The sequence below is a fragment of the Lagenorhynchus albirostris genome, chromosome 15 (assembly GCF_949774975.1).
Source record: "Lagenorhynchus albirostris chromosome 15, mLagAlb1.1, whole genome shotgun sequence".
NCBI classification, from domain to species: Eukaryota; Metazoa; Chordata; class Mammalia; order Artiodactyla; family Delphinidae; genus Lagenorhynchus; species Lagenorhynchus albirostris.
This window is the reverse complement of record NC_083109.1, coordinates 9,923,376-9,940,532: the sequence shown is the minus strand read 5'-3', so window position 1 is coordinate 9,940,532 and position 17,157 is coordinate 9,923,376. Positions and strand designations below refer to the sequence as shown.

General features: G+C 40.7%; 1 protein-coding gene across 7 annotated transcripts in view; it reads right to left on the bottom strand.

The window, feature by feature from the left end:
* Positions 1 to 17,157, bottom strand: part of ZFP64 (ZFP64 zinc finger protein) — a 77,789-nt gene that overhangs the window by 34,721 nt on the left and 25,911 nt on the right. For 6 of the 7 annotated variants that reach the window (XM_060123538.1, XM_060123535.1, XM_060123536.1 and 3 more), the window contains one exon: positions 13,862 to 15,288. The exons of the other annotated variant lie outside the window; for it this stretch is intronic. In XM_060123538.1, the coding sequence (XP_059979521.1) occupies positions 14,006 to 15,288 (1,283 nt within the window). In that variant the 3' untranslated portion in view covers positions 13,862 to 14,005. Of the gene's footprint in view, positions 1 to 13,861; positions 15,289 to 17,157 lie in introns of those variants that run through there. 7 annotated transcript variants of the gene reach the window in all.

Genomic DNA, 17,157 nt, shown 5'->3' with positions numbered 1-17,157 from the left:
GGCCTTCCCTGACCATCCTCTATACAACTGCAACCCCCTCCCCTATCAAACCCTGCCCCCCATGCCACAGCACTTATCCTTCTAAGACACTGTAAAATGTACAGATGTGTTTTGTTCTCTATGTACTGTCTCTTTCCCCACACTAGAAGGTAGACTACAAGGGCAAAGATCACTCTTTGTTTGCTCTTGATACCTCCCAAGTTTATAGAACCACACCTGGCACAGAGTAGGTGCTCGAGAAACACTGAATGAATGAATGAGTTCAGTGAACATTTGCTGAACACTTCCTTCCAGGGGTTAGCATGGTTAGAACCAGTCGGAGCCCTCAAGAGCCACAGTTTTGGTAGAGGCAACGACAAGACAAGAAACAGTGGCATCTAGACATAAGCTGCTTCAAGGCAGTGGCTCAGTCATAGCATCTAGTGTCCTCATAGCTCCGTGGGCCCTGTTGAAAGTTCTCTACTCCTACCTGGAGTGAACCTACCAATCAACTCACACAACCAAAGCAGCTGATGGCATTCAGAACATTCGCCCTATTGTCTCCCTTTCCCTAATAACTAAATATCACCCAATTCCACCCTCAAAATTCAGCGAAGTAATGCTCAGGGAAAGATAATGCCAGAAGAATATAGCCCAAGATAAGTGACTCTCATCACTGCTTAAGAACCGCAAAATCAGCATTAAAAACTGAACAACTAACTACAGGAATTCTTTTACAATTTTATAGCTAGCACTTTTGGAAAAAAATAAAGAGATTGGTTCAAGGAAGAATATTCAAAAGTACTATTTTACTTATATTTGCAAAACATTTTGACTATCCTAAGAAATCGTGTTTTAAAAATATAAGTACATATCTATATATATGTGTTAAAAAAAAGGTAAATGTGTTAGATGTATGGATGGATGTGTTTCCTGAGAACTAAGGGATGCCAATACTGGGTCAGAAGAAATTTCGGAGTTCTCCTCTGGTCCACTCTTGGTTTCTTGAGAGCTGGTTATAGGAGGCACAGCAGTTAAATGCTTAGCAAATACCTGGTGTGTAGTAAGTGCTCAATAAACGTTAGTTTGCTAAGAGAACAGAGTAGCTGCTTGGCCAGGCTCCACCTTTGCTACTTATCTGAGAGGAGAGTGTGTCATTTCCCTGCCGTGCCTGACTATTTTCATACTGATCCCTGGGCTAGAATCAACCTTTTTGTCTTTGTCTTCGTGCAAAGATGGATGAATGTGCCCCGCCCATTACTAGATTGCAGTACGGGATTCTGGTAGGATCAGAATCTAGAACAGGATCTTAATCACTGTGTGAGTCCAACCAAATCAACTAGACTAGCTGTGTGACCCAGGGCCAGCTGCTCACCCATTCTGTTGCTCAGCCTAACCAACCCTAAAATGATGACGCTAATAAGAGGTCCTGAACAGGGCTGATGGGGATGTTCAAAGAGTTAATGTGAGCGACACAGAGTAACTGTTCATTAGGTAGTGGGTATCATGACAAAAATTCACAAATAATTCCAAAAACCTGAATACACGAGTATCTTTAAAACTAGGACAAACAATGGCAACAACCCAAATTTCCATCAGTCGATGAATCGATAAATGAAATGTGGTCTATCCACACAATGGAATATTATTTGGCCATAAAAAGGAATGCAGTAGTGATACACGCTACAACCTGGACATACCTGGATAACATTATGCTAAGTAAAAGAAGTCAGATACAAAAGATCCCATATGGTATGATTCCAATTATGTATTGATAAAATGCCCAGAATAGGCAAACTCACGGAGTCAGAAAGTAGATTAGTGGTTGCCAGGGGCTGGGAAGAGCAGGGATGGAAAGTGACTGCTAACGGGTACAGGGTTTCCTTCTGGAGTGATAAGAATGTTCTGCAATTAGATGCTGGTAATGGGGCTTTCCTGGTGGCACAGTGGTTGGGAGTCCGCCTGCCGATGCAGGGGACACGGGTTCGTGCCCCGGTCTGGGAGGCTTCCCACATGCCGCGGAGCAGCTGGGCCCGTGAGCCATGGCCGCTGAGCCTGCGCGTCCGGAGCCTGTGTTCCGCAACGGGACAGGCCACAGCGGTGAGAGGCCCGTGTACCGCCAAAAAAAAAATAGATGCTGGTAATGGTTGCACAACTTTATGAATATACTAAAAATTACTAAATTATATTCTTTAAAAGAATATAAGTCTTTTTATGGCATTTGAATTATATCTCAGTATAATTCAATATAAAGCTGTTATAAAAAAACAAATTAGGCAAAACCAAGATAAGTAATTAACTTTCTGCCCAACCTGTCTCTTCTCCGTGTAGAATGAAAACTTCTCTTAACATTCCTCATGTCTTGGTTATAATCTCCCCACCCCCAGGGGCTGACATCTCCAATTAGGGGCCCATGGAAGAGCTTTAATTTGTTTTAAAATCAGAAGAAAAACATTTTAATATAATCCAGTTTAGATTATATTAATCCTTGTGCCCACACAGTTGTAAAATGTAAGTTTCTCTCTCTCTCTCTCTCTCGCTCTCTTGCTCTCTCTCTCTCTCTCTCTCTCTATATATATATATATATATATATAATTTTTTTCTGTGTGTGTGTGTGTTTAGGAATGGGCAAAAATGCCCCTAGTCCAGGACAGTGGCAGTGGGACCCTGCTGGCTCCCCACAATTCAATACTAAACCACAGCCTTTTCTCAGAGTTTGTTCTCTGGCTTGGGGACTCATGGGCACCCTCTGTTGCTCTCATGATGCCAGGATGAAGTCGGAAGCACCAAGCTAAGTGAGAAAACTAAACCAAAGGAAATGGAATGGGTATTCTTGCCTCTGTTCATTACCCACTAGCCGGACACTCAGCGCTGGGGGAAGGAGGGGTGAGGGAAGGAAGGAGGTAGGGACCTGGGCTCAAAAGCAAAGACCAGTGCCCAGCAGAGTGAGCTTGGGCAAGTCACGTGACCTGTTTCTTGCTCTGTTTCCCCATGTCACTGAAAGTGCGGAAGAGCATTTTAAAGCGTGAAGGGTTGGTTTAAGTAAGACTTCACCGTCTCTGCAGGCTGTAGTCATGGGCCTTGCAGTTCCTGCCTGAGATTAGGCAGTCTCGCTGTGGACAGTCCCCTGGGTCAAATCTAGTTCCTCACACAGCCTCTTAAAGACAGGACAGTGTCACGGCAGTAAAGGAAACAGAAGGGCAGGGGAGAGAAGCTATCATCGTTTTTATTCCAGATCTTCAACTGAAATCTTTCCAGAAGATCCAATTCTGGCTGATGAACCGAAGATCAATTTCAGTTGTAAGCATTCAGTTTTTATTGCTCAGAGAATCCTTCTGAAGCCAAGAAAACAAACAAACAAGACCCACCCAAGAAGTATCAATATAGAAACCCTGTTCCAGGACACAACCCTTGAATTCTTGGTTTCCCCAAGAAAACCCATGTAAAACTAGATGCTAGCAGGCTTATGTTTTGACCTCTTAGATCAAGCGCCGCAGAATAATGTGGGACACAAAACTGAAATATTTTGGTGTGTATAAGAAGCTCAGAGCAGGGCTTCCCTAGTGGCGCAGTGGTTGAGAGTCCGCCTGCCGATGCAGGGGACACGGGTTCGTGCCCCGGTCCGGGAAGATCCCACATGCCGTGGAGCGGCTGGGCCCGTGAGCCATGGTCGCTGAGCCTGCGTGTCCGGAGCCTGTTCTCAGCAACAGGAGAGGCCACAACAGTGAGAGGCCCGCGTACCGCAAAAAAAGAAAAAAAAAAAAGCTCAGAGCACAGACAGTAACTCTGAACTCCCCAAATTACAGTGGTAAACTGACGTGCAACAAAACAGGCCTGTAACTCACATCTGGGGGTGGGCGTGGCAGGCACCCCAGCAAGGCCTGCCCAGTCCCACTTAACATTCCAGGGAGATCCAGGGGTGGGTGGCAGTAGAGGGGAAATGAATTCCGGCAAAGAAGCCCAGATTTAGCAAGTTGGGTGAAGGTCATGACTAGAGAAAACATGCTGATTAGAACGAGGGCAGGTGATTTGAGTGTTGGCTCTTGGTTTAAATATCACCTAACTGCTGTGTGACCCTGGGTGGGTCTCTTACCTTTTCTGAGCCTCTGGTTTTTTACTGTGGTATTTCCCTTATTGTCTGGATCGGAAAAATAGCCAGAGTCCTAGATTTAAAATACAGATTCTCAGGTGTCCCACCCAGATGTGCTGTACTGGGATCTCCAAAGCTGGGCTGTAGCTGTGGGCATTTTTAACAAGTTTTTCAGGTGATTCTTAAACCAGGAAAGTTGGGAAATATCTTTTCTGCACAATGTGGGTAATAATAGTAATCCTCCCTCATGGGATGTTGGGAGGATTACATTATTAGGTAGAGCATTTAGCATTGTGTTGGCATATCCTGAGTCAATAAATGTTAGCTTTTTATCACTGAAAATCATTCGTACCATTTATTTAATAAATATTTGTTATGTACCTATTATGTGCAGGGTCCAGGGCAAGGGTTGGCAAACTACGGTCCAACGCACTTGTTCTTATGTGGTCTGCGAGCCAAGAATGGTTTTCACATTTTTTTTTTTAAATGGTTGGGAAAAAACAAAAGAAAAATAATAGTTTGTGCCACTTGGAAATTTTGTGAAGTTCAGATGTCAAGATCCATAAATAAAGTTTTATCAGAACACAGCTATACCCACTCCTTTACTATTGTCTCTGGCTACTTTCATGCTGTACTAGCAGAGGTGAAGAGCTGCAATAAAGACCATGTGGCCCACAGAGCTGAAAAATATTGAATATTTTCTACCTGGTCCTTTTTAAAAAAGTAAATAAATAAATAAAATTATTTATTTATTTATTTTTTCTTTATTTTTGGCTGTGTTGGGTCTTCATTCCTGTGCACGGGCCTTCTCTAGTTGCGGCGGGTGGAGGCTACTCCTCGTTGCGGTGCATGGGCTTCTCATTGCAGTGGCTTCTCTTGTGGCGGAGCACAGGCTCTAGGTGCATGGGCTTCAGTAGTTGTGGCACGTGGGCTCAGTAATTGTGGCACGTGGGCTCTAGAGCACAGGCTCAGTAGTTGTGGCACACGGGCTTAGTTGCTGCGCGGCATCTACCTGGTCCTTTACCGAAGAAGTTTGCTGAACCCTGCTCCAGGGCAAGGGCCTTCAATTGGGGTTCTTGTATTTGGGGAATATACAAAGATTTCTCAAGAGGTGTATGGGCATGATTGAGGAAATCAATTCTCAGATCCTCAACTTTGATGTGTACTTTTCCCTAAAACTGATCATCTAAGAGCACACCCAGAAGGTGACTCATGGTGCCGAGGTTGAGAAAGTAATTGGTCCATGACTGGGAAAGAAATCCCAGGTGGTTTTCATTTCTTTGCTTTTAACGAAATTGACCCAAATAATTATGATTGATCATTGTATGATTTTCTGGCATTTAACTCAGAAGGAATTAAAATAATTGAGAAGCACTGCTGTAACAATACACTTTCTATGTCTCTATCCTTATTTATGCGAATGAGACTTCTCAGCATTTACATCAATAAAAAAAGAAAATTGGGACTATAACTGAAAGAGATCTGTATCTCATTCTAGCAGTTGGTAAAAAAAATTTTTTCTTTTAAGTAATATCATCACAGATATATAAACTGATTAAAAACTAGGCCTATCAAACTCATTAAGATATATTCTTGCTTATTTTAATTATTTATCAAAAATGTGTAATATATTTATGTAGTTTACAACATAACAACAACAAAAAGTTGTTTTGAATGATAATTTGATGTAAAAGAAATGTTTAAAGCTTGGAGCCCTACGGTCAAAGGGAATAAAAAATGTGTTTCAATTTATAGAACTATAATTTTGTTGCTGAGTAGTGGGATGAAATGAACAACAAAAATTTTTCAAGATTAGTAATGTTTCCCGTTTTCAGTCCCCTCCCTCTGTTCTGGAAATTTCAGAGATTGGTTCTCTCAACCTGACTTGGCTGAGGTGAGAGACCTCCCAACTTTTTTTCCTGGCAACACTACCATTTTGTCTCAGCTTTGCTGGTCGCTGGATCTAGGGCATTCAAGAAATGGATCAGATCAGTATCAAACTTCTCATCTCCACGAGAACAGAATTTAAAGATTACTGAAGAGAAAAGAATCCGCTGTGCAAAGGTATCATTCATCTGCTGGGGCAAAAGAAATACCAGCTTACGTGCCCTTTCTAAGGAATATACTCAAGAAATTAATGGAATAAGGATAAACTCAGAGTAAAGATGTGAAATACGGGAAGAAGAGTATAAGAAATTATGGTGAACAATGAATGTTGTAATCTTTGGTTAAATCTCAGTTGATGTGGTCATTTGGGAATTGGAACATAGGAGACATACTGTAGGGCAAAACTTAACAAAAGCCTGGAAGTAAACTCACAAGCTACCTCAGCAACACCCAGGATTTGGAGAGAGGGGTTGTAGAAAGAGATGTGGCCCAACGGCCTCCTCTTGTGAGGAGGAGACTTCTTAATGAAAGGTTTGGGCCTAGTTGATATTTATATCTGATATAGCAACAGAGGAATCGATTGAAAAATAATCGCTAGAGTTTAGAAAGTAACTATTAGCAGAATGGAAACATATAAGAACTTTCAAGAGCATAGTGAAAAGTTAGAAAAGAAAAAGGAGAAAATTACAAAGTTTAATAAATAGTAAATATTAAATAAGACAGAAATGAATAATACCAAGTATACGTTACTATGAGAAATGCAAACAGTTTGACTTCTCCAACCAAAGACAAAGACATTAGGAAGATATTAAACCACAACCAAAGACAAAGACATTAGGAAGATATTAAACCACTGAGTGGGAAAGATAAACCAAGCAAATGTAATAAAATATAAAATAAGACTTAGAATACTGTTATTAAATAAAGTGTAATTTAAGGCCCAAAGCTATTAAATAGAAAGATCAGGCATATACTAAAGGGTAAAATGTAAAATTGACAAAGAACACACACATGATAGCCACAAACTCACATGCAGCAAACAACATATGACAAAGTATAATAAAATGAAACACAGTAATACAAGAAAACACGATAAAAAAACACAGCCACAGTAAGAGGCTTAAAAATACTTCTTTCAAAGTTTATCAAGCAGACGAAAACTAAGAGAATCTGAATAACAAGGTCAACATACTTGATTCATAGATCTCCTCAAACGTTTACAAAACTTGGTCATGAACATGGCTATAAAGAAAACTAATAAATTACAAAAAGCGCGTATTTTACAGGTCATATTCTCAGATCAAAACTCATTAATATCAGAAACCAAAAATGAAAATATAGTTTCACAAACTGTAACTACTTGAAAAATAAGACATAAACCTTTATATAGCTCTTGGGTTTTATCCCCCTGACTTCCGGAACAAAGCAACCAACCCTAAAACTGAAATAACGAAGTATCTAGAAATTTACGAAAGAAGGACACTTCATATAAAAATCTATAGGGATCTGGATGTCATGAAAATTTCTGAAAGACTTGGAAATAGGCAAAAAAGATTACTGGTTGTCCTGTCATATCCCAGCTCTGGGTTATCTAATCCTACAGCGGTCAATGCCTTTTAGCGTTTTTGAGCTATTTTACAACTTTGTAAGTTACAGAAACATATAATAATGCAAAAAACATATAAGAGTGTAAACACACCTTGTGGGTGGAATGCAACTGATGGTTGCCCTGTAGACCCCAACCAGTTTTGCATCTGTCTGTAAGTTTCTTTCAGCATTCCTGATTGCCTGTGTAAGCATTCATTGAATTCCCCTTCAAACCTGTTGTAACAACTTACTGATTTCCTCATTTATTAATGAATTAGATAAAATTGCTAACACATGCTCATTTTATATTTGTATGGCAGTCATGATTTAACTTTGAAAAAAATGATCTTTTAACATAGGTGAAGTCATACTGGAAAATACACAGCTTTAAATGCTTCCCCATTATTAAAGGCTGAAAATAAGTGAACTTAACACAGGAAATTAGACTAACAAAATAAACTGAAGGAAAAGCAGGGGAAAGAATTAATAAAGATAATGCTGAAATAAAGATACATGCTGAAATGAATAAAATGGAGGAGTAGAGAGAGAATAAATAAAAGCAAAAGCTTTACTTTTACATAAATGACAAAACAGATAAACTCCTGGCAAACTACCTAAGGAGAAGACTGAAAATACAAATAAAACACAACCCACCCCAAACTCCCCTAAAACCACCACCCCCCCAAAAAAGTAACAAGAGCACTGTTAGATCAAAAAAAAAAAAAAAAAGCCAAAGAGTCTAAAATAATTTTAGGAGAATGTTAAGTGGAATTACAGAGCAAAATGAATGATTTTTTTCTTTTGCAAAGTATGTATTACCAAAATTTATCAGGTTGAGACATAAAGTCCAAATAGACCATTAATTACAGAAAAAAATGGAAAATTTGTTAAGAATGTACAATGAAAAAGGGTATCAGCCCAGAAAATAAACAGATAATTCCTGAAATAACAAACTATTGCTGGTCACTGAAAAAGGAGGAAAGAGCCTCAATTTATTTTCAGAGAAACATAACCTAAAACGAACAAACAAGCAAAGTCAGAGAACAAAGAAGAAAACCAGCATTCAACTGCACTTACCCATACGGTTATAAAAATTTCAAGGAAAATATTAGTAAATGAAATCTAGGAACGTATTAGAAGAATAATCCAACATGACCTAGACGGTCTGTTTCAGGAATGCAAAAGGCTTCAGTACCAGGCTATGTCCTACACTAATTCACATATCAACATATGTAAGTACAAAACCCAAATATTTATGTCAAGAGATAGTTAAGAGATATCTGACAATAATCAGCAACCCACCTTGATAAAAACTCTGAAGATGGGAAAAGAAAATGACTAAGTACTATAAAAACTGCCACCCAAGGAATAGCATATATTATATTAAATTGGGAAATTCTAAAGCCATTCAAGTTAAAATCAGAGATGCAACAGGGATGCCAGCTGTTTCAACATTGTTTGGAGGTTCTGACTAATACAATAGGACAAGACTGCAAAATAAGTAGTATAAGTATTGCAAGGGACGAGAAAAAAACACCTGGGAATGAGGTGACTATACCACAACCATCATGTCATATTTATCAGCGACCAAGAGTTCCTAATAAATACTGTCAATGAATAAAAATTTTTTTCTAAGGTAGTACAATATAGACAAATATACCAAATATAGCTATTCCCTATGCTTGCAACAAATAATTATTTTAACATAAAATATCCTATTTACAGTTACAATAGAATTCAAAACAACAAGAAAATACAGGCCCTATTTAATAAGAATAGACTGTATATGAAGAAAACTATATATTACAACAGGGTTTAAATAAAAGTTTTTGGGTGGAAGATTTAACATTTACTTCTTATTTTTTTGGCTGCGCCGTGTGGCACGTGGGATCTTAGTTCCCCAGCCAGGGATCAACCCCGTGACCGCTGCAGTGGAAGTGTGCAGTCTTAACCACTGGACTGCCAGGGAAGTCCCAGATTTAACAGTTTTTAAAGTCATTCTTTTCACGAGTTCATGTAACCATACAGATACAATGCTAATACAAATCCTCAAAAGGTTTACTTTTTATGGGGGGAGGGGTAATGGACAAAATGAAGTTCGTTTAGAAATATGAATATTTAAGAATTGCTAAGAAAATTTTGGAAAATAATAGCTACGGGGAGGCTTTACAAGTCTAAAAGATACTAAGGATTACCTTAATGCTAATATAATCAAATGTGTAATGTTGGCAACCCAGAGAATTATAAAGATCAGTGAGACAAAACGGAGATTCTAGAGATAGAGCCAAGTATATTTGGGAACTTCATCTAAAGGTGAAATTAAGATGTCAGTTCCAAGGAAAATAATATTTTGTTTAACACATGGTCCTGGTTATAATTGGGCAGCTAAACTCCTATATCATACACACATAAATATGAATTCTGGCTGCAGAAACTGAAAACAAATAATGAAAATATTAAAGAAAAAAACCTCAAGGGAAGGGAGGACTTTCTTAGAAACTACAGGAGCCACAAATAAAGCACTAGAAGAATCTGACTGCATACAAAGTGATTATTTTTAGATGGAAATAGCACCATGAGGAAAGTCAAAAGACAAAGGATAGGAGGGGAGAAAACTCAGCACCATTTGACAGACATGGGGCTCACATCCCCAGGTGCCCAGCAACCCAAGGAAAAAAATAAGAGTATGAGTTTAAAGTTCATAGATAAGAAAAATGCAAAGAATCAACAAGTCTATGCAGAGGTGTCACAGAGATGCAGATCAAAACACCAGCTCAGGAAACGCACAAAGACCAGATTACCATTTTCACACATCAGACCTACAAAACTTCAAAAGATGGATAGCAAGATTCGTGATAGCTGGAGCCCGCACCACCAGCACCACCAATGAGACTATCGTTTTGAAAAACTCATCTGAATCTATGCAAGTACAAACTACAGAAACTCATTGAAACGCACTTTGGGGACTCTAACCTACAGAAAGAAAAGAAAGCACAACTGAATAAGAGGAACTATGTAGGATGTTTACTGTGGCAGTTTGTAATGGCAAACACACCCCCAAACAACCAAAATACCCATGAAGATGGAGATGCGTGAATAAAGCATGGTGCTTATAACATGGTAAGTCATAGTCTACCGTTTGCTTAAAGGAAAAGGCATAGCTGTACTGACACACAGTACTGTTAATAAATGGAATAATAAGGGCAAGGTAGAGAGAAATGTACATAGTGTGATACAATTACTATAAAAATAAGGGAAAGCCTTTTCTAGGTTATTTTTAAGTTGCTATGAACACAGAGACCTTACTTACCTTGGGTGGAATGAGAATAGGCTGGAGATTAGGAGATTATTGGCTTGGTTTTTGTACAATTCTATATATAGGTTATCACAAGGAACAAGTTTTGCTGTCGTAGTTTGTTAAAAAAATCCAAATACGCATGTGTGTGTATGTGCATTATACGTATCTATGGAGGGCAGCAGTTCCGTGGAGATATAATGATATAAAGAGAAATATAGTATATAAAAAGAAAATAGTATGCTCCATTCAACCCCAACTCTGTAACTGGAGTAGAAAACATACATACGGGACTCCCCTGGTGGTCCAGTGGTAAAGAATTCACCTTCCAATGCAGGGGACGCGGGTTCAGTCCCTGGTGGGAGAACTAAGATCCCACACGCCGTGGGGCAACTGAGCCTGCGTGCCACGACTACTGAGCTCGCACGCCTCAATGAGAGAGCCCGTGTGCCACAACTAGAGAGAGAAAACCTGCACGCCACAACTAGAGAGAAGCCTGCATGTCACAACTAGAAGGAAGCCCACGCGCCACAACAAAGAGCCCGCAGCACAATGAAAGATCCCACATGCCGCAACTAAGACCTGATGCAGCCATAAATAAATAAGTAAATAAAATAAATTTAAAAAATAGAAAACATACACAAGCATAGAAAAAAAAGATTAGAAGGAAGTCCATTAAAATGGTCACAATTTTTACACCTGGATAGTAAAATTATTAGTGACTTTTAAATTTTTCTTAATATACATACAGATGGTCCCCAACTTACGATGGCTCAACTTAACAACTTTTTGACTTTACGATGGTACAAAAGCAATACACATTCAATAGAATCATACTTCGAATTTTGATCTTTTCCTGGGCTAGCACTACGTGGTCTGATTCTTTCTCCCGATGCTGGGCAGTGGCAGTGAGTCGGCCATGGGATCACGAAGGTGAACAACTGATACACTTACAATCATTCTGTACCCCTCCAATCTGTGTTTTTCACTTTCTGTATTCATTAAATTACATGACCTATTCAATATTCTCTTCTAAAATAGGCAGATTTTGCCCAACCGTTGGCTAATGTAAATGTTCTGAGCACATTTAAGGTAGGTGAGGCTAAGCTATGATGCTTGGTAGGTTAGCTGTATTAAATGCATTTTCAACTTAATGATATTTTCAGCTTACAATGGGTTTATCAGGACATAACCCGTTCGTACGTCGAGGAAGATCTATAACGTGTTTCCCATATTTTTTATCTTGAATACACATTACATTTATAATCAGGAAAAAAATCATTTAAAAGTTGAAACTAGGGGCACACTGGGAAAAAAGATGTAGAACACAGGTTCATGACAATAGAAGTTTCCCAGGTAAAATCCAATGGCTGAATAGTTTCCTAAAGCACTGCAAGCAGTAATTCTAAAGTGATAAAATACTAACAGAGTAAGCTGCAAGCTTGTTTGATTTCTTACCAAACCATAGTTATGACGCATTATCATCACTGCTGATACAAAAATAATTTCTGGCGAAGAAGAAGGATCAAAAATAAAAAGAAAGAAGACAAAGCCCAGCTTGAGGATATATATATATATATGTATGTGTTTTCTTTTTTTTCTTGGCCACGCTGCGCAGCATGTGGGATCTTAGTTCCCCGACCAGGGATGGAACCCGCGTCCCCTGCATTGGAAGCACCGCGTCTTAACCACTGGATCACTGGGGAAGTCCCTGTATGTGTATCCTAAGGGATGCTGACTTTCTATTTCCAACAGGCAATTCTCAAGGTTTTCAGCATCACCATTTTCCATATTTCCTTAGTTTGTTATTACAAAAAAAAGGGGGGGGAGGGAATAATATCTTTATGTAAAAGTGAATTGATATGCATGAGAATTTTAATAAGTTTGTGTGTTAGGGAATAAAATTAAAATGTTGATTACTCTGGTAAAAATGTATCTAAAGTGTTCTCACATTTTAAATATGCTTCTCTCACAAGAGTAACCTCCCCTCCTCACCAATCCTTGCTCATGCTCTGTGACAGCATGTTTCATTTATGCAGTGTTTATTAAGAGCCCACCCTGAGTTGAAGATAATGCTAGAAGCTGGAAATCAGAGATGAAGACCCAAATTCGGGTCTTTGGATCCAAGCACGGGTCATTTGAGATCGCTCTCTGGCGCCACCTACTGATTACACAGCATTTCAATTCAAAACAGACAAATTTGAAATTTCCCTCTCGTCAGTACAGCCCATGCTTTGGACCTAGGTGCTTTTCCAATCCCTCTCATCTGATCCCTGGGACTGCACGTATATTACTATCTAAGACAATGCCATCCTAGAAAACTGTCCTAAAGGTTAATATTATAATTAACCTAACCTAAAGGTTAATTATATCAGCATCTAAACAGAAACGTCAGGTTTGTCACTCTGAAGTTTCAAAATACAAATGATCGTTGGGTCACTTTAGGCACCACACATATTTGACTGTGAAGAAGGTAAGGCATTTATATACTATTTATGAGAGAGGACTAAGAAGCTTTGCTTCTTCAAGTTCTCTTTAATTAGGTAATTCAAACCCCAATAACCCAAATCATACTGTGACTCTGAAGAATCACTAACATTTGTTACGTTTTAATGATGTATCAATTTATTAGGAAACCATTCCTTTTTTTCCCTCATTTACGCTACACTTTTTTCTTTTTTATCAAAAATCCATGTCACATTATGTAGAAAATGGTCCTTCATGCCGATAGATTTGTATCCATGTATTAAAACACTATTACCCCAAACATTGGGGGTATTTCAGAATGGGGTCTTAAGAGAGGCTTAGAAGCACCATCTACTACACAAATGTAATGAGGTGGGAAAAACCTTTATTAGAGTTTGCAAATCAAGTTGGAAGCAAACAAATGTATTCACTACTCAATTCATTTCATTCCAAGCCCTAATCGGGATCATCTTGGTAGTATTTAAGATTCTACAGCACTTAGAACACCGCGATTCAGAGGTCTCACAATTATCGCAGCATAAAAAAATTTCAGTAAGCAGTATAAAATTACCATTTATTATGGGGGTGGGGTGTTTTCACAACAATCCTTAAAAACATTAAGGGCAAACCTCTCACAGAATTCCATTTCTGACTTCTTTTTTGGTCACTCCTTTTTCCCCCTTTCTTTTGTTTTATAAGCACTAGTCTGGTATGGAATCCGCCGGACAGAGCAAAGCTGGGTGGGCGCCTCCTTGGATGATGGAGTAAGTCTGCTTGGGTAGTTCTTGCTGAGAGGTGGTGGAGAATATGGGCGGAGCCGTGGTGGCCACGGCGATGTTCTGGCCTCCGTCGCTGACCACAGTCACTTCAGCGGTCCCCTCCTGAATCAGAGCGTTCAGGCCTTCGAAGTCAGTGCAAGTAATGCCCGAACTGGTGATGAAAGTCTGGTTGCCAGAGCCTTCCTGGGGGCCGCCCGGGGCCGTGGGGATGAGGGTCTGGTGCAAAGTGCCTCCGTCCGTCTGGTCGTGAGTGGTCAGCAGGACAGCCGGCTGGGGCATCGCCGCCGCCTCGCTCGGACACCCCGAGGAATGAGGAGGGGCGATCAGATTGACCTGGCGTAAGATCTGCAGCCGGCTGTTCCCGGGCAGTTCCTCTGGGTTCTGCGCCACCAAGGCGGGCTGTACGATGTTCACTGCGGCCGCCGCAGCCTGGACGATGGTGTTTGCCTGGGGCACCTGATGGCCAACGATGATTTTGACTCTGCCCTCGCTGAACTGGGGCACTTGGCTGGGCTGGAGGGGCACCTGGAGGTGCCCCACAGCGAGGGGCGCGGCGGGCTGCTTGCTGGGGTCGATCTGAAACTGCAGGACGGTCACATCCGAGCTCTTATTCTCATTGTACTCACTGTGCTGCCGCTTGTGGCTGCGGAGCGAGTCCTCGCGCATGAAGGAGGCATCGCACCGATCACAGTGGAAAGTCTTCTTGGCGTCCAGCTTGGCCACCTGGCGGCTGCTCTGCCGGCCCGTGTCTTTCCTCTCCGAGGCCTCGGTCTTGACCACGTCGCCGTGGAACTTCTTCACGTGCTTGCTCAGGTTGCTGGGCTGCTTGGTGTCGAAGCTGCAGTAGCTGCACTTGAAGGGCCGGTCGGTGCAGTGGATGCGCTCGTGGATGCGCAGGGCGGCCTTGCTGGAACAGGAGTAGCTGCACTCGGAACACTTCTCGGGGTGCTCGGACTGGTGCACCCGGCTGTGCTTGCGGAGCGTGGCCTTGCTGTCCCCCAGGAAGTCGCAATGCGGACACTTGAAGTTGTTCCCGCTGTGCTTGATGCGGATGTGCGACTTGAGGTTCCCCTTCATGGTGCAGCGGACATTGCAGAACTCGCACTTGAAAGGCTTCTCCCCCGAGTGCACGCGCATGTGCCTTTTCAAGTCCGAGCTGATTTTGAACTTGGCGCTACAGAGCCAGCACTGGAAGGGGGCGTCCCCTGTCAACACAAGGTGAGTTTCGATAAGAACAGGCAGGCAACAACCATAGCGGATCCCCCCGAAGCACACACCAGAAAATCGCTTATACCAAGGCAGGCGGGTGGAGACCTTCTAACTGCAGCTCCTAGCAGCCCCTGGGAGAAAAAAAAAGAGGGGTCGGGGGCTTCTCTCCTTTTCCCAAACTTAAACCACCACCACCATTATAACACCCAGAAGAAAAACGGAGATTGAAAATCAAGCTATTTAACTGTCCCCAGTAAAAAAAAACAAGATTTGCGAATACACTTAGTATATCCTTGAAAACAATCAAGCTATCGTTCCTATGGTTATTGTGTTCACTCTGCTAGGGAACCATTCACAGTTGCATAATTTTGCATAATCCGTTGATTTTGGTTGAGTTACATGTTGTAACAGATTCAAGGGCACATTTTCAAATCAGTCAGCTCCATGCTCACTCATCAGAATATTCTTTTTACAATGATTGAAACGCCCAGCTTACACTTCATGCAGATTTTTATTAATAAAGACGTGTTTATTGCGCACAATTTATTTATCCCACATTGCCAGCTGCGTTCTTTACTTGTGAAGTTACAAAATCCAGCTGCTTGATTTTTTTTTTTTTAATTCATGTTCGGTGAAAGATGAACAGGAAAAGCGAAATTGCAACATCTGAAAGGACATGATATTCCAAGTTTATTTCCTCAGTGAACGCTAAGTCCCAATCATCTGATAATTCAAGCAAATTGGTGACCCCGCCCATTGCAATATTGTTTAAGCAAGCGAAACAACAGCAGCTAAGGTTCTTCGGTGGCTTCCCGGACGGCAGGCGCCCTGCTGAGCATTCCACAAGAATGGTCTCACTTGATGATCCCGACATTCCCATGAGGTGGGTACTATTATCAATATTATTCCCAACACTACTGTACAAATGAGGAGGCTGAGGCCTGGAGCGACTCTATCACTTGTTTCCAGTCACTCGGTAGTACATGGCAGAGCTTGGATTCCAACCCAGGCTGATTCCAAAGCGGGTATTCTTTTTTTTTTTTTTCTTTGTAATTAAAAGACTTTACTTTTTTAGAGCAGTTTTAGGTTTGGGGAGATTATACAGAAAGTAAAGAGTTCCCATATGCTCGCTCCTTCTCTCCCCTGCACGTCGTTTCCCTATTATTAACATTTTGCATTAATGCAGTACATTTGTTACAACTGATGAACCAATGTTAATAGATTATTAACAACTAAACTCCAGTTGACATGTGGATTTACTCTGTTTTGTATATTTCTATGGGTTTCAACAAATGTATACTATTACATATCTACCATTACAGTAGCATACAGGATAGTGTCACTTCTCTAAAGATGCCCTGTGCTACACCTATTCACCCCTAACCCCACTCCCGGAACCCCTGAAATCTCTGATATTTTTAATTGTCTCTATAGTGCTACCCTTTCCAGAATGTCATATATTGGTTAACATCTTAGAGTATGTAGCCAAAGCTGGTATTCTTGGATGCTAGGTGATTATCTGTACATATGACCAATGTTTGCTTTCTTACCATAAGCTCAAAAGAGTGGGATTGTGTTCTGGCTTTTTGGTATAAGACCTATAACATCACAATGAGCTGTTTAATAAATGCAATTAATGATGGAGCAAATTAAACAAGCTTCGAGAAAAGGAAGAAGCCCCAAACTAAACAATGCTTTGCATGACTAAATGCCACTGAGATCATTCACGTGAAACCCTAGAACAAGGAATGGTAAGCTATACACACAGTGAGCCAAATCCAGCCCACAGCCTGTTTTTGTAAATAAAGTTTTATTGTAACACAGCCATGTCCATTTGTTGTGTGTTGTTTCTGGTTGCTTTCACG